This window comes from Telopea speciosissima, chromosome 1, assembly GCF_018873765.1.
Source record: "Telopea speciosissima isolate NSW1024214 ecotype Mountain lineage chromosome 1, Tspe_v1, whole genome shotgun sequence".
Taxonomy (NCBI): Eukaryota; Viridiplantae; Streptophyta; class Magnoliopsida; order Proteales; family Proteaceae; genus Telopea; species Telopea speciosissima.
The window spans coordinates 80,225,473-80,242,722 of NC_057916.1; the positions used below are offsets into that span (position 1 = coordinate 80,225,473).

Genomic DNA, 17,250 nt, shown 5'->3' on the forward strand with positions numbered 1-17,250 from the left:
AAGGGATTTCGCTCTCACAGCGAAAGTATGTGCTTGATTTACTTTCAGAGATAGGATTACTGGGATCTAGGCCTTTGGATACTCCTATGGATCCAAATGTGAAACTTATGGAAGAGGATGGGGATGTTCTGGATGATCCAGAGAAGTATCAAAGGCTTGTAGGGAAACTCAACTATTTGATTGTGACTAGACCTGACATCTCTTTTCCTGTCAGTGTGCTAAGTCAATTTATGTCCGCCCCTCGGACAGCTCATTGGGAGGCAGTTATAAGGGTGTTGCGATATATTAAGACGGATCCAGGGCGTGGTCTCTTATACTCTAATCATGGTCATAGAAGGATTGATGGATTTACTTATGCGGATTGGGCAGGATCTCCTATTAATCGAAAGTCTACTTCGGGCTATTGTGTCTTTGTTGGAGCGAACCTAGTTTCATGGAAGAGCAAGAAATAGACTGTAGTAGCTCGATCTAGTGCAAAGTCGGAGTATCGGGCTATGGCTCATGGCACTTGTGAACTCATGTGGATTAAACAGTTGATGACTGAACTTGGATTTGGTGATGATTCTCCTATGCTATTGTGGTGTGACAGTCAGGCGGCTATTCATATTTCTGAGAATCCTGTGTTTCATGAGAGAACGAAACACATTGAGGTTGATTGTCAATTTGTTCGTGAGAAGCTGCAACAAGGGATTATTTCTCCTCGTCATATTTGCACTGGGGAGCAGCTTGCTGATTTGTTCATCAAGCCTTTGGGAAGTATGAGAGTATATTATATTTGTACCAAGCTGGGCATGATTAACATCTATGCTCCAGCTTGAGGGGGAGTGTTAGGAGTAAGGGGGAGGAGTCGTGAATAGGGAGCTAGCATCAGCTCTTATTCACGATCCCTCTAATAGGGGTATTTTTGTCTCTGTTTTGTTTATTATTTTACCCTATTTAATATATTGTTTTGGGAGCAGTCAAAATAATGACTGCAGCCCCAATTGTGCAGCTTCTCTCCTTCCTTCTCCTCTCTTCTTCTTTCTTCTTCTTCTTCACTTATATTACAGAACCTAGTGTCCACTTGCCAATATTCAATAAAAAGGGTCCTTCCATGCATATAGGGTAGATTGTAAACACCATATTAGAGACCTCACACCCTTATTGAGGAGGTCTTGGTATATCTTAACAAAGGTCCAGCTGTCCAGGTCACATTTGGTCAGAGATCACAAACACACATCGGTACTAGATTACAAGCAAACCAAAGAAACTAGTGATAACATCTAAACTGCTTTAAGTGGTTCCTATCCTCCCTCTATTCTATTCATCTTTTTCTTCAGGTTAAGTTCAATTACACAGACTTGAAATGACCCCAATTCATACTGAATCCAACCTCTTCCCATCCCTCCAAGTACCTAAGCTTTCAAGACATTTAATTTCCCAACCTGAATGGGTAAAGAAGCAACAACTGCTGCCTCCACAGCAAGAATGATGCTAGCATTACTACCCCAGTGGAAGTCAATATCCATTATAATCTGACCTTCCTTTTGGCTCTGAACACGAACACCTGCATAAATTAATTCATTATTTAGTGTAAAATCTCGGCCGAAGGTGAATAGTATAAAAGACAACTGTGCAAATGCAGGGTAGTAGATGCACACTGTTAGCAAGCAAAATAATCAAGACATAGTCATGGATGATATGGTTTCCGAGCTATATCAGGATGATTAAAGAAAAAAGAAAGGAACTTTTCTTCAATTCCCAAAGCTGCACCAGAAACCATGGCTTCAGGTATCGGCATCACATCAGGCATATCAGCCAAACCGTATTGTAATCGCCAACACGGATTGGCCAATCTCAGACCAATACCATAGTGTATCACTCAAAATTCAGACTGAATTGGGCAGTATGAGCCCATCTGTATTGGATCGGTGGAGTTCAATAAGGAAAGAAATCCCTGAGTCTTAAATCCTTGCCAAAAAAAAAATAAAGAAAATGAAGGGGAAGGAACTTTTCTTCAAATCATATCTCACCCTAGTCTCTGGGAAGAAAACTAAAGGGGGACATTGTAATTGAACACTTCATTGACAGCTCCATATCAGAGACCTGAGTGTTCTACATCAGCTTAATGCTAGGACCACCCTCAACCGTACCTCCCTTGATCACAATCATTCATTTCTTCCTTCTCTCAAATTCAGTTCTTCAATGCTGAGATATTGCATCCATTGAGCAATAACATGCCCTATCTTATAACTGACTTCAAGTACCTAGTCCTTCCATGAAGCATTTTACTTTAAGTATAATTTAAGTCCTTATCAAAAATCCTACTTAGTGGAATTTTTGTGGTATAAATAAGTCTTAGATTGTTCTCTTGATTATTGAAATAAACAAAACATTATCTAATCCCGGTTGGTCTTCCATTATCTCCCTCAAATTTATATTAAAATTTCTGAGATTTATGACCTTTTCCACCCAATATGTAACATACTTGCATTATTATTCACTCTCACCAGTGAAAAGTATTAAATAGGCATGAAGCAATTGTAAAATTGAACCAAACTAAGCAGACTTAAATGATTGTCTCCCCCCCAAGTTCCTTAATTGCAAGTCACAGCTAACAAGATTCAAAATATAGACTAGGATGGTTAATTAACCATCATAAATACTAAAAAATAATTGTGAATTCAGACCTTCAATCTTGGGTGCTACATTTCCAAGAGAGAGTTTGCTGAACTTCAGTGATGTAATTCCTGGAGGTCGATATTCTTCCAGTAATGGTTCAACAGATTCTCTTATGATCACTGTAGTTGCCTGGGAACAAGGACATTCTAAAAATTAAATTTGGAAACTGATGCCATGCTAGCACAAATATAATAGGCTGTCAACAAAACAATGCACATGCAACAACGATTCTTCCCCAATATATTCAAAACTCGAACTCCACAGAAATATAGTTTCAACTGCCACTTTAATAGAAATATTGCAAGAAAATACGAAGGAAGAAACCATGAAGTTCTTAATAATCCAATTCCCTTTTTCTTTCCCTGCCTGAAAGCCTTTCATTCCATGTCAATTGCTATATAATAATAAAAAATTATGTTCAAAACAACCTATTTGCCAATACTCCTAACAAATGCAATCAGAATATAGAAATGCTATTTGAAGCAGTAAAAATACTGGAAACCAGTGTTAGCACAAGAAGAGAAATAGAAGGAAGAAGAAGGAGAGGAGAGAAAGAGAGCCACAAGCCTTGAGAAGAAAACTGGGTCGCGGTTTGGTCAGGAATTCCAAGCCGTGACGCCTGTGATGCTATATAAATTATAATAAAACAACAATTACAATTATACTCTTAATAACTAAGCAGTACTACTAAACAGTACATAAACAAATATCAAACTCACAACTATATCCCAAAATACTCCCTGCGGTAACACTAACACAATAACCATAATAGCAATACTCTTAAACACTATTGATGGAAGGAATGTTGATGAAACACTGACATAAATATTTACTTAAACAAAACCACAGCTCCAAAATCAGTCAAAGAACATAACCAACAATGGAATGACTATACCAGACTGAATAAAGAAAAGCATGGGGAATGTATGTAATTGAGAAAAAAATATAGCATTAAATAAATAGCAAATGGTAACAAAATTAAACTGTTGAACATTCAGCAAAAAGGAAGAGAAGCTTACTTCTGCAACAAAAGGCCAGAGTTTGGCCAGTTGCTTGTTTAACCATTTCACCTGAAAGAAATGACATATACGGATCAAACAAATACAACAAAAACATGAAGAACAAGAATTAATAGATTCAAAATAATTTCAAGGCAATAACACTTCATGCATGAGAAAGCAATAGGTTAACTAACCAGTTCACAAGTCAAACAACAGCATTCAAAAAAAAAAATTTAACATTCATTAACTTGTATTAGAGTCAAGTTATAGGAATTACATATTTTGGCCAGGAGAAATCTACAACTGAAAGTTTGAAGAACCTTCAACGCCTTAACGTGATTACATTTTTACAAACCAGAGATATACAATTTCCTAAAGAAATATACAGTGGAGGAAAGCTGAAACTTCAATTGGGGATGAGAACGTATATTGAAACACAGGTATGAAGAGAATATCAACCTGAAAATGCATATTAAACACTGGTACACCTGAGAAAAGAAAGAATCAAGCATATGAAAGGGGGAAAAAACAATTAAAATAAAGAATTCTATGAATGAGAAAGCTATCATATATTGTATAAATGGCGTGCTTCAAATGTATAAAAGGTACCCTACTAATTCACTAATTGTTACTTCATATCTGTACTGAATTTTAATTATTCAAGTAGGTAACATATTCATAGAAGCAAAAAAAAATAATGGTCATAAACTATGTAGAGATGATTTATTGAGAAGAGAAAACTACACGTAAGTTTGGCATTAAAAAAAAAACCAGTAACCAACCCAGCACGAAGATAAAATAAGGGAAAACTGACCTGTTCATACTCAGGAAAAGATATCCATTCAGGACAACTGTTGCCACAAATCTTTTTCAGATCATCTCTGCTAAGGGATGCAAGAAGTTTTATATCAACGGCCTGGTGATGACAGGAAATATGACCAATGGCATCAAGAATGTTTTACAACAATCGTGCAAAATAATAATTTTATTCAATCATCATTAATAATTGTATGGTTGAAGAGAAACATCAGAAAGCTTGAATATTTTCACAAAGTACCCCCAAGAAAAAAACCCAATAACATAGCTGCATTAAATGTTCAGCATCAATTAAGGGAATGCTAAAGCTTGAAAATATCTATCCCGACGCAATAGGTTAATGAACCTTTCCATAGATATATTTCCCCATGGAAAGAAGTGGTTCGAAGTTGCCATAGATAAAGAATGAAGAAAATACACAACATGAGAATAAGTTGAAAGTATCAGTTAAAAGGTAAACTTGGATGGCCGGACGGGTCACAATTCCATAACAAGCATTTGAATCTAGTATCTACAGGCCAAGAACTATATAAGCAATAAATAGTCCACTATTTTGCATCAAGCAAATGAAGGAATTTGGAACCAAATTTGAGAACCCCAAAGAAACCAAGTGTAAGTTCTACCAGACATTTCATGTCATTTCGAAAATAGGTGACATGCAAACTAAGAATCTAAAAGGGCAGAGGAAGATTAAAAGACTACAGTCAGCCTATAGAGAAATACTATAACAAAGGACCGACCTGGCCCAACAATACATATACAGTTCATACAATGAAAAAACTCAATAGATTTACATTTAAACAGAGTAGTATAAGCATCATTTGCAGGTCCTTTGTAATGGTTCTTTTAAGGACCCGACATTGCCAAATTCAAATCAGTCTCAAACATCACAATATTGAGAACCTCAAACCATTCAATCTCATAAGCGAGAATTGCGTCAAGTGTGTAACCAAAATAGAATTCGACTACTTGGAGGAACAACTGAAAACGCAATTTTCAAGCAATTCCCTTTGAAATTACGAGAACTTTGAAGGAATTTGGAAAAGAAAAGAAATGGCACCTTGGAGATACGTTGGGAGCTGCGGTACCTCATCATGTGACGCCAGCCAACCATCAAAGCGATGCCTACAACCATCCCCATTAGAATTGCAGAAATCAAACCCATCTTTCTCAGATGTTTAAACAGAACTCTCGAACAAAAGTAGCAGTAGAATCGAATTCCATAGACACAGGAAAGAAGTAGAGAATCTCTATCTCAGAGATTAAGACCACATCGTCAGAAGAAGAAGAAGAAGAAATCAAGGGAGAAGAAACAAAGTAAAATGAGGATCATGGAGGAAGGAACAAAAACTGAAACAATCAGTCACGCTCCACTTCAGTTCCTTCTGCAAATTGAAGTATTGCCATTGCATTTACTCCAGAGAGAGTGCGTCAAGAAGTGAAATCAAATGCTACTTAATATATATCCTACAGTGGACACTTCAATCCATTAATTAATTAAATAATTGCTACTTAAATTACATGTCCGTTCGGTTCGGTTTGTTTTGTTTGTTTCTTTCTATTCTTCTTTATCTAGTATCTACTACTTGTCTTCTCACTACCAGAAAAAAACAATCTACTACTTGTCTTCTTCTGCCCTTTTTATTGATGATTAGTTCACTATTTATCCTTAAGTGGAGGCCGTTGATGCCTTGACTCTCCAATTTCCAGTCATCCACTTTCCTCTCATACGCTTTTCCAAATGATTTCCTCCAACAACGACGTGTGCCACCCCACCTGTCATGGTTCGAACTTGGAAGATCAGGTTTTTCATTCCTTTAAATAAAAAATAAAATAAAAAAATCTCGATTTTGTGGATTGAGCTCCTCCTCTAGGGAGCCCAACGCCCAAAGAGTGCTCAGGGGGCATCCAGCTGTTGGATTGTACCGCACACATCTCAATAGTTGATTGGACGTGCGATGAGATATGTGCGGCATAACCCAGCCCTTGGTTGCCCCCTAGGGCACTCATTGGGAGTTGGGCTCCCTAGAGAGGAGTTGGATCCTGATTTTGTCTACTCAAGAGCATACGGAGCATTGGTTGCACCAAACACATGGGGCGGGGTGGTGGCGTCAGGGGGTGAGCCGGTCATTATGCTCACTCAATGTCTCTGGGTGTTCCTGTGCCTCCGGTACAAAGAACATTATTCAAAAAACAAGACACATGAAATTTAGTTAGGAGTCATGAAGGCTCGCATCACTCACCTAGGTTTAAGAAATTATTAGACCAAATTTGAATCGGAGTGAAAAAATTTTCTCTACTATTTCCCAATTCGAAGAGAATGGTCTACGTCAACGCTATCATGTTTCTATCTCTTTCCTCTTCAAAATTTTTGTTTCCTAAAAAAAAAAAAAAAAAAAAAGGATTTTTATAATTACTCACCCCAAAAACTTTGATATCTACTATTACCCCCTTAAAAACTTTCATACAACTACTACCTTCTCCTATTACATACTAATAACTAATTGGCCCCCACCGTTACATTCTCATAACGGAGAGGGTTAGTCGTGAAAGTGCGCCGTTGTCACGAATTTTCTAGGAGCAAAATGCCTTTTTGGGGTAGTAATTGTAAAATACCCCCACTCAATCACCAACCCTTCTCCTCCTCCTCCTTCTCCTTCTTCTTCTCCTTCTTCTTCTTCTTCTTCCATGGCATCGGTTGCAGAGAAGACGGTGTAGACTAGGACGAAGGTACCAACGATCTCAGCACCAAGACCATCACCCTTTGTGTAGCCATGGCTGACTTCGTTGGCTCCACCACCCAACATCTGGTATTGAGTCTTTTGGAAGCCTTCACAACACCGGCACCACAGATGGCTCCAAGACATTGCATCACCATGTAGAATAGTGCCCTGGTCAAAGATAGCTTCCTTGCCAAGAATAAACCGAAGGTCATAGCTAGGTTGATGTGTCCTCCTGCACCCACAACATCCATCAAACTCTAATATTTCAGGAACAAATCAAGAACAAAACAAACCCTGAAAGAAATTGTATAAATCAAGAGCAAAACAAACCCATAAAAGAAATCAACCGAAACTGGGAAATTAAAGGAGAGAAGAGATAATGAATGAAATTTTTAATGAGTTGTTTATGGTGCCAGATTGGTAACATAGAAATGGTCGTGTGACCTCTTCCTCTATCTCATTTCTTCTTCATTTCTGGTTTCTCCCTTGTTTCTGGTGGTAAGAGTAGGTCCTGTTTTCGGCCTTCATTATCTCCTCTCCTTTATTTTCTCCGTGTTGTTAGGGTTGAAAGAGCCCTTTGAAACAGTAAAACCCCCATCCATTCGGCTTTCCTATTGTGAGTAAACCCATAAATCAGATCTGGTCTGAAACCCTTCCACCTGGAATTACTTACGGAGTTTGGGTTGTCTTCCTTTCTCTCCGATTGGACTGTTGAAGATTAGCATTCAGAAGGAATCATCATCACCAACATCTCCTTCAGTTTCTGGTCCATCGAAGCCTTCCTGAGAGAGCTCTCCCACCATCACTCTTCTTTCCCTTTCCACTGTTGTGTTTCCAGAGGTAGGAGACGACCTCTCCAAACCACCTATTCCACGATTATTTTGTGCTTCCATATGTATCAAGGTTTGACAGTTGAAGGACCAGAGAAAGAGCAGAGAAGAAGAAGGAGCATAAAAGAAGTTATTTGCACAGATGGTCGCTGCCGGAGCAAGAGGTGTTCGTCGGAGAAGGAAGTCGTCATGGAGCAAGGAGGTGTTCGCCGGAGAAGGAAGCCGACGATGTTCTAGTGAAGAGGAAGTGAAGAGGAAGGGTTTGGATGAAGGGCATTTTGATCCGATATATTTCGTGACAACAGTGAAGTATCATTACTAACCTCCTCCATTATGGGTTTGTAACGGTGGGGTCACTAGTCATTAACATGCAACAGAGGAGGGTAACAGTTGTTTGAAAGTTTTTGAGAGGGATAATAGTAGATAGGAAAGATTTGAGAGTGATAATTATAAAAATCCTAAAAAAAAATTAGAATAAAACATGACTTGCCCAACTCCAAGTCTTTGAAAGGACAATTCAATTCAAAAAACCTAGTTTTCCAACTATGCTACCTATATTGTTTTTTGTCCTTATAGTCATGTTTGCTTGTCCCTAAAATGCTTTTCAACAAAATTTTCTCCCTATATAAGTCGATTAGTAGCATTGTTTGAGTTCTAAACGAATCAGGTTGAAAAGGTAACGCTTAGTAGACTTTTGTGCTTGCACTATGAACCTTTTCAATCATGCTTGCCACTTTTCAATCCTGATGGATTGATTATTTCATAAAATGATAGTTGGATAGATTTAGAATCTCCCTGAAAGATATCCACAGCCAAATGACTATAGTGTATTGTTTTCCCCTTTCAGTTTTAAAGGTTCATATTAAATTTACCTTGGGTTCACTTCTTGCATTCATTTTTTTTTTAACTGAAAAACAAAAAGCATAAAAATGATTTCATCGATTGGATAAATTACGGCTCTTGGACATTATAATCACATATGGGAAGTCAAATTTGTTTAAAATTTAACTAATGCATACGTTAACGGTTACAATATACTAATAAGGCTACGTTTGGTTGCAAGGGGAATTGAAGGGAAGGTAAGTGAAAATTTTCACACCTAATAAAGTTGTAATGATTACCTCATGTGATTGTATAAACTACTTAAATTCCTTACCATATTTAATGATGATATATTTTATATGTAAAATTTATTTTACTTATTAAACCAAAGGAAATTGGATGGAACGTAAAATGAAGTTTAATACCCAAATATAGAATGATTTGGATTTAGTGATATAGTCACATGGGGTAATAATGATTACAAAAATTTCTTTTTTAATATGTATTCTTAGAATGAGTTCTAAGTCTAGAATGCATTCTTAGAATGGATTCTAAGTCAAATGCATTCTGAAGTTATAAAAACACAGTTTGGTATATGTTCCCATGGATCCAAATCCTCTATGGCGCGGGCTGCCCCAACGGCCGTGCTGTGTAGACACAAGATGGTGGGCAATGACCACCTTACCCCCACTCGGGCAAGACGCTCTAACAGGGGTAAGGCGATCATTGCGCACCGCCTTGTGTCTGCGCAGCATGGCCGTTGGGCAGCCCGCACCATAGAGGATCTGGATTGATGTTCCCATTCCGAATCCTAGAATGGGGTTAAGATCGAGCCTTGTCTTGGAATGTGCCAATAAATGAGTGCGGATCTATAGAGCAATGGAGGCAACAGCCTTTTCGAAGCTTCTCTCAGCTCCCTTCTCTATCTTTATTTCCAGTGACTAAAAAGCTCGATCACATTGCAATCCTCTGGTACTCTCTCTTTTAGATTCCAAGGTTGGCGCTTATGCAAAGAATCACTTGGATGAGAAGGCAAGCATCTTGGAAGTGGGAGATTACTCGGTCTTGACCAGATCATTAACTAAGAATGCAGAGGAGGAAGAAGGAGACGAGTAGAAGCAGAGAAACTATAAACTGATATCCTTTGTTTTGATAGGAGAGGGAGAGGGGGAATATTTATAGTTATTAAAATCTTTTACAGACAAGAGATCTAACTAAGTCCATGAGACCAAATCCATAAAGATTTTCAATTCTAATTCTTCTAATTCTTACAGAACCTATTGCTCAAATTTTTTGAAAAAATCACACGATAGCAAAAAATATCAATTAGTTTCTACCTCGAGGTTATAATAGTAACACTTGTCCTCAACTTGAAGTATTGGTTTAAGACGTGATTTAGTGATGAGCCCACTCGAAAAAACCTTCCCCAGATACAATAGATTCCAAATATCATTCCAAACCCTCCTATCCAATGGATTCTGATGTGTATTCTGAAGAGTAAGAAGGTTGCAATAGTTTTGATGGAAAGGACACCGGATTTGGTATAGGGGTGAAAGATGGTCCATTAAAGGATTAGAACTAAGGGGGATAGTAGTGATTTCAAATTTTCAATTACTACAGATGGAGGGAAGAGATTAGATAATAAGCTTTGGTTCAAATAAAAAGCCAAAAAACATAATTTTTAATCACATCCCAGCATTGGTGCCTTAAAGGCTCCAAGCCTCCAATATTGAAAACAACAGATTTAATTTACCTTACAAGCACATTCCTCTGTTCCTCTTCCACCAAACACCTCTCCTTCCCCCCCCCCCCCCCCCCCAACCCCAACCCCAAAATTCCTATCTCCTCTTGTCTTTACTATGGTTTCAAATGCATTCTTGTTATAGAGTACCAAACAGCATTCTGCATTTTGAGAATAAGAATTCACATTCTCAAAGGGAAATGCATCCCAAACACAGCCTAAATTTTAGCTGTAATCAAACTGACGCAATGCGTGTTTAGATTTTCCAAGATGTTGAAAATCCATGCGCCTTGGCAAGAAATCCAATAAGATGCCCAAGTTAACAGTGTAACCGTGAAGAATAATAATAATAATACCGTGATGTATAAACATATTCTCCCATTTAAAAGGGAAAAATTTTTGGGAACAAAAATGCAAAAAAAAAAAATTTCCCACGCCACTCGCCGAATCGCCAGGCCAGTGGATGGTCTCAGGATCTAAGATAATCAGAACACAGAAGGGAAGGGAACACGGTCTGTCTCCTTCCACCAAAGTCAATCAAACTAGGGCAAACGCAGATAAAAGGGCGAGGATGAGGAGAACCGGAGAGCTGGAGAAGCTGAAGCCGCCATTGTAGAAGTTCTCTTGCTGGTTGGTTGGGGTCGAAGTTGAAGAAGACGGAGACTGAGCATCGGGGGACGGAGGCGCCACGTAAGGCGGTGGTGGGGGCTGGTTGAGACTAGGAGGTAGTCCTAGCCCGTGCTCCACTGTGATCTCGAATGCCATTCCTTTATGGCAATCCACGCCATCGTATGCATCGGAGAAATAGAAGTTGGATCCCTCCTGAGTCAACGGCACCGGCACCGTCAACGAATTCGCCGACGTATTCCCCCCACCGTACTGAAACGCATCTCCATCTGCTGCATCTTTGAAGTCACAGTTGTGGTAGACCGTCTGGTTATACGTCTGGATCACCGTCTGATTTCCATTCGTGTTGAAAACTGGAAAAATTAAACATAAAAATTGGAAATAATCAAACCAAGGTATCTAGTTGTTAAGATTTAAGAGAAGGGGGAAAGAGGGGGGGGGGGGGGCATTGGCTTACTGAGATAATCGCCGAGGTTAAAGGTCTGAGAAGCGGCCCACTTTGTGTAGTCGGTGGACGGGGACTTGTTGGTGGAATTGAAGAACCATCCAGAGTCGCCTCCGACGGTATGGTTAGTGTATTGAGTAGTTGCAGAAGCAGCTGCGGTTATCAGAAGGGCTAGGACCGCCAGATTCGCAATGGCCGGCACCTCCATTACTGTTCCCAACAACACTTCTCGGTGATAAAAAAGTATAGACTTTGTAAGTTTAGGTTGGATCTACGGATGATCCAATCAAAACACAGAGACGCTTGCATCTGATCCTCACATGCACAGACACAGACATTTAAATGTCGCTTTTTCAAAATGAGGTGGGTGAGCTGGCTTTCAAAATATTCTAGTTTTTCGTTTTTTTTTTTTTGTTTTTTAATGTTATTTTAATGGGACAAAATGACAATACGAGTTTCCCGTCGGTCAATAATTCTCGTCTTGGGCAGCTGGCATTCTGAAGATTAAGAGCCCGTTTGCCAGGCCCAGCCCCAAGCCCAAGCCCAACAAGGGTAAAGGTAGTAGTTTCGATAACCATATGATCTACAAGTTATTTCTTTTCTTAGCATCCAAACATAGCCGAATTGAATGAATAGAGTCCACAAGATAGGAAATTTTTTTTTTTTTTGGTAAAGATGGGAAATTTGTTATAGGGTTAAAGAACAGTAACAATATCATTATCTTTTAATAATGACATGATAATTTCTATAGATTTTTGTTACCATAAGAGCATCGACAGTTCCACACATAAACCCCCACAGTGAATATGCTATTTATCTCCCTTGCACCCTAGGCACACTCACTCTCTCTCTCTCTCATACACACTGATGATCCAATTTAAATCACCCAAACCGTTACCGATTTGCACCATTATCGACTTGGAAGACGAAACAACCAGCCAGCGCATGAAACCACCCATACGCTGATCCCCGACCAAGAAGTGTTGGATTTTTAATTGTTTTAAAATTAAAGATTCAAAATACGGTTTTGTTGGAGGGTTGAGTGCTTTCCTAATAGACACCTAAATAGCCAATAGGTGCCTATTGGAAGACTTGTTTGAGTGGCTAACAAACAAGCCTTATGGGAAAAGACATGAGTTCGGACATATCTCTTGGAGACATCCCTTAGTGGTGTCTCTTCCTCTCCTATATAAAGAGAGGGGTCTTGCTCATTCTCCAACAATTGCTTTTGAAATTAATTTTAGAAGCATTTTTAGTTTTTTTCCACGTAATCGATTAGTGTCGATGAGTTAGTGAATATAGCCTTTGGACACCCTTTGTAATCACATTTGGCGCAACCTATGTGATTAGAGAGTTGTTTCATCTTGAAGGTATAGATGCATGGTCACCAGATTGCGGTGGGGCATCTAAAAACCTTAAGGAGAGCATCGTTTGATGCGACTCAACTCTACCATTTATTGTTCGGATTACACAAGAGGACGTGTATTGTTGACTCGGTGCGATACTATTTGTCATACCAATCAGATAAGTCTTGTATTTATTATTTATTTATTGTTTCTAGTCTTATACTTGCTGCCCATGATATTTTAATCTTACAATCTTAAGGTTTTTAGATGGGTATAAGACTGTAGAATTGCTTGATTTCCTATGTGAAAAAATTTCTTCTATATTTATTGGGATTGAAAGGGAGAGCGTCTCTATTACATACACTGAACATAGCAAACAACACAAGTATTTGTGAAGTTTGATTTTTCACATGTATCATTCTCATTGGACATGAAATGCGAGTCAATGGCATTTACCCAAAAGCCTATGTGTGAAACGGTTGAAATCAACTTGGTTTGTGGTGGTTTTTCAAAAGAAAGAGGGTGCTTGATTGTTTCTTGTCTAAGAGAGAATCGGTAAAGTTATGTGGGCGTCGAGATGTATACTAGAATTATTGGAGGCGTGCCGGCTTATGTTCTTCCACGTTCAAGCTTCAATTCCAATCTCAACGGAAATGATGGAAACTCTAAATTACGATTCGGGCCCGCTTAGAATCGGCATAGAGGAGGCCGTTCAACGAAGATACGCTGTGCCGCCTTCAAATCAAGAAGGACTTCAGTAGACTTGTCGTGGAAAGGAATCAAGGAGGGAATTGGCGCTATCCTGCGCCGCCGTGTGCGATTGCTCACGGCAAAGGAGATTGATATCTTTGCTTATGTGGGAAGCGACCAGTCCCTCCTCTTGATTTGTGTTTGGCACAGCATTCGTGTGGACAGCCATATGAGAAGAAGTCGATTACGCTCGATCGGTAGTTCATGTATGCTTTACATGGGCAGCCTGTAATCGAAGATTGTGGAATGTGGGCGTCATAGTTGTGAGCAAATTTGCCACTTTTGGAATAGAGGTGGTGTTTAAATTCCTCTTTATTAGAGATATAAAAGGATGATCGGTTGATATGTGACTCTTTGTCATGACAACCGTTGGAATAATTGTAAAGGATGCATGGTTTCACACCTACACCAATTGGTCCTTTTGGTTTTATCAGTACACTATTCTTTGGTCTCACATGTTTGGGTTGACAAGTTTGGTCACCATGTGGTGTTGGTAAATCATAGCGTGTGTACCGTATCTAGTTGTCTTTGAGAAGTGCAATCACGAAGGTTTGATTTTCAATTTCACTACAATTCTGTCTCCTAGAATGGATTAAGTTCACGATCTCTTGTCTTAATAAATGATTGGATTGTTTTTAATTCCAATGTGTTGCATTATGGTCATTGATAAAATGTTTCATGGAATTTTTGAGTTTTTCTTATTGGTTGTATGGGCATATTCTATGGGGTAGAAATTCCATAAGACTGACCAATTTTTGTTTAAGCGATCTTTGGCGGTTCAAACCATGTGGATTCGTCTATTGGTTTGGTTTGTTGGCTTTTCAAGCCAATGGGTAATTAAGTTATTTGAGTTAGTTGATCGTAAGTCTCATTTATATGGATATTTGCAAGTATTTGTATGCATATAATATTGTGAACACGCAATCGGTATTGCTCGATTATTGTGTTACAAGATGCAAATTTTTTTTTATTGAGAGGGATCGTGATACTTTCACTTATGGGCCTAATGGACAACGTTATATGTCGGAAATTGATTTATTCAGCCCTTCAATATGTTGCATCATATGTTATCGGTAATTGGATGTTTAAGTTGAAGGCTTGGTTCTTATATTTGATATTAGATTGGATTATGGAAAGTCTATGTATGTATTGGCTAATAAAGCCATGTACTAGATTGACTACCTTAATTGGTTGTCTATTAAGACAAGTGACAATATATGATACATGTTGGTTGAATGCTTGTTCTATCAAGTATTTGTGCATGTAATTATGTATATATATATATATATATATATATATATATAAGTGCATGGTTTCATGATTGTTTATTGATAAGCTATAATTTGATATGCAAGTAAAGTTGCATGGTTGAATTAGTATGGAAGTGTGGGGGTCACGGTTCTCTCACAAGGACATTCTCATATTAATTTGGCTTATATCTCTAAAAGTGATAAACCCAAAATGTGGGGTTATTATGAGAATGCGTGTATTCGTATGCAAAGTCTCTCTTTTTTCAAAGAGATAGTTCAAGTAAAATGTTTGATTTCTACTTGGAAAGGAAGTCAAGTACATATGGAACGTATTTGAAACAACACTTTGGTTCAAAGGTGGCATGTACAAACATGTGTTAGTGGGTGTGATTCATGGAATCGGTAATATAAGCCTAAGTTATAGGTTCCACCATGATTTTATTTTTATGGCTTCGTAAGAAAGTCGGATTTGGAGCCATACGGCTATGAATATAAATGATAGATATATGGTGATGACCAAAGCCAAATTGTGTTACGAAATACAAAGGATATGGTAGAGAAATAAAGACTAATATGTCTTGATTACATATATCCGGTGAGGCTAAGGAAGGTAGCATTATCCTCAGTATAGTCGGGACAGAAAATGACTAATACTATTATATAGCCTCGACCATTATTGTGGTATACATTTAAGGAATGAGTTTAAAGCTGTGTCATAGGTCATGTGATGGACACCCAACCTATGTGAAGAGGTTTAACTCCGAATTAGGTTCAAAGGGTACAAAGCGAAGTCACCAGATGACCGACTAGTACTACTAAAATTTACTCATTCGATTACATGGGAAAGTAGTACCACCACAATGAAATGAGGATGAGTTAGATACTCTTAATCAAGCCAAATCCTACGAAATGTGGGGGTGTGTTAACGTAGTGCGCATTGGTTGACCTTAGTGGATGTAGGAGGTGAGGCCGCCCACCGATGAGAGTTTTAAAGGCGAACTCTTTAAACGTCCATGAGACCAAGATAGGGGACAAGGCCGGTTAAAAATGTCCAATTTTGTCATGAACGGGTTAAGTCACGTAAGGTCGTGGTAGGATATGGATGGTGAGCTTGCGGCTACGCCAATGAGGAAAGGTTCAAGAAGTCGACTTCACCCGTACTCTGTAGCGAAGTTCATCAAACCTAGTGTAGGTTCAAGTCCGAAAGACACCGCAACGATGTGTCCTACTAGGTCTAATATATTCACTAACTCGGTGTTTTGTTTTATCGGTATTTTGAATCGTGGGGATTGTTGGATTTTTAATTGTTTTAAAATTAAAGATTCAAAATACGGTTTTGTTGGAGGGTTGAGTGCTTTCCTAATAGACACCTAAATAGCTAATAGGTGCCTATTGGAAGACTTGTTTGAGTGGCTAACAAACAAGCCTTATGGGAAAAGACATGAGTTCGGACATATCTCTTGGAGACATCCCTTAGTGGTGTCTCTTCCTCTCCTATATAAAGAGAGGGGTCTTGCTCATTCTCCAACAATTGCTTTTGAAATTAATTTTAGAAGCATTTTTAGTTTTTTCCATGTAATCGATTAGTGTCGATGAGTTAGTGAATATAGCCTTTGGACACCCTTTGTAATCACATTTGGAACCGCAACCTATGTGATTAGAGAGTTGTTTCATCTTGAAGGTATAGATGCATGGTCACCCAGTTTGCGAATTGGGGCATCTAAAAACCTTAAGGAGAGCATCGTTTGATGCGACTCAACTCTACCATTTATTGTTCGGATTACACAAGAGGACGTGTATTGTTGACTCGGTGCGATACTATTTGTCATACCAATCAGATAAGTCTTGTATTTATTATTTATTTATTGTTTCTAGTCTTATACTTGCTGCCCATGATATTTTAATCTTACAAGAAGCCTTCCTCTCTCGAGTCTTGGACCTTGACACATCAATAGTTTCAACTCCCAACTCCCAATCTAGAATGCATCAGCAATGGCGAAACCTTTTGAAACCATGTTTGCTGTTGCATGAAATTCCTTCTAATCGATTAAATTATTTCCAACTATTTGAATGTCATTAATAAACCAAACATAAACACTTTCCTTTAATGGGGATCCATTAAATAGTAGAGCTCGAGAGAACATAACCTCCACTTCATCTGCATTTAAATATCGCACCCCCATCTATCTTTCTCTGCTTTTTTGTAAACCTGTACAGCTTTCTATTTCTCTTTCTCGC

The 17,250-nt window shown here is 38.5% G+C and overlaps 2 protein-coding genes across 5 annotated transcripts in view; both read right to left on the reverse strand.

Annotated features, from left to right (window-relative positions):
* The window catches only part of LOC122648907 (calcium-dependent lipid-binding protein-like), a 41,055-nt gene extending 35,328 nt beyond the window's left edge, over positions 1–5,727 (reverse strand). For 3 of the 4 annotated variants that reach the window (XM_043842213.1, XM_043842211.1, XM_043842212.1), the window contains exons 1-5: positions 5,539–5,726; positions 4,477–4,578; positions 3,681–3,731; positions 2,670–2,790; positions 1,425–1,546 (exon numbers count right to left, since the gene is read on the reverse strand). In XM_043842213.1, the coding sequence (XP_043698148.1) occupies positions 1,425–1,546; positions 2,670–2,790; positions 3,681–3,731; positions 4,477–4,578; positions 5,539–5,643 (501 nt within the window). In that variant the 5' untranslated portion in view covers positions 5,644–5,726. Of the gene's footprint in view, positions 1–1,424; positions 1,547–2,669; positions 2,791–3,680; positions 3,732–4,476; positions 4,579–5,538 lie in introns of all 4 variants that reach the window. The other variant, XM_043842214.1, reaches the window with a different exon arrangement.
* Positions 5,728–11,102: 5,375 nt separating this feature from the next.
* On the reverse strand, positions 11,103–11,925 carry LOC122641579 (cucumber peeling cupredoxin-like). Its single transcript, XM_043834863.1, has 2 exons — positions 11,679–11,925; positions 11,103–11,574 (listed from the first exon to the last, which is right to left on the reverse strand). Exons 1-2 carry the CDS (start codon positions 11,872–11,874, stop codon positions 11,132–11,134), a joined length of 639 nt encoding a protein of 212 aa, XP_043690798.1. The 5' UTR covers positions 11,875–11,925; the 3' UTR covers positions 11,103–11,131.
* Positions 11,926–17,250: the final 5,325 nt, after the last annotated feature.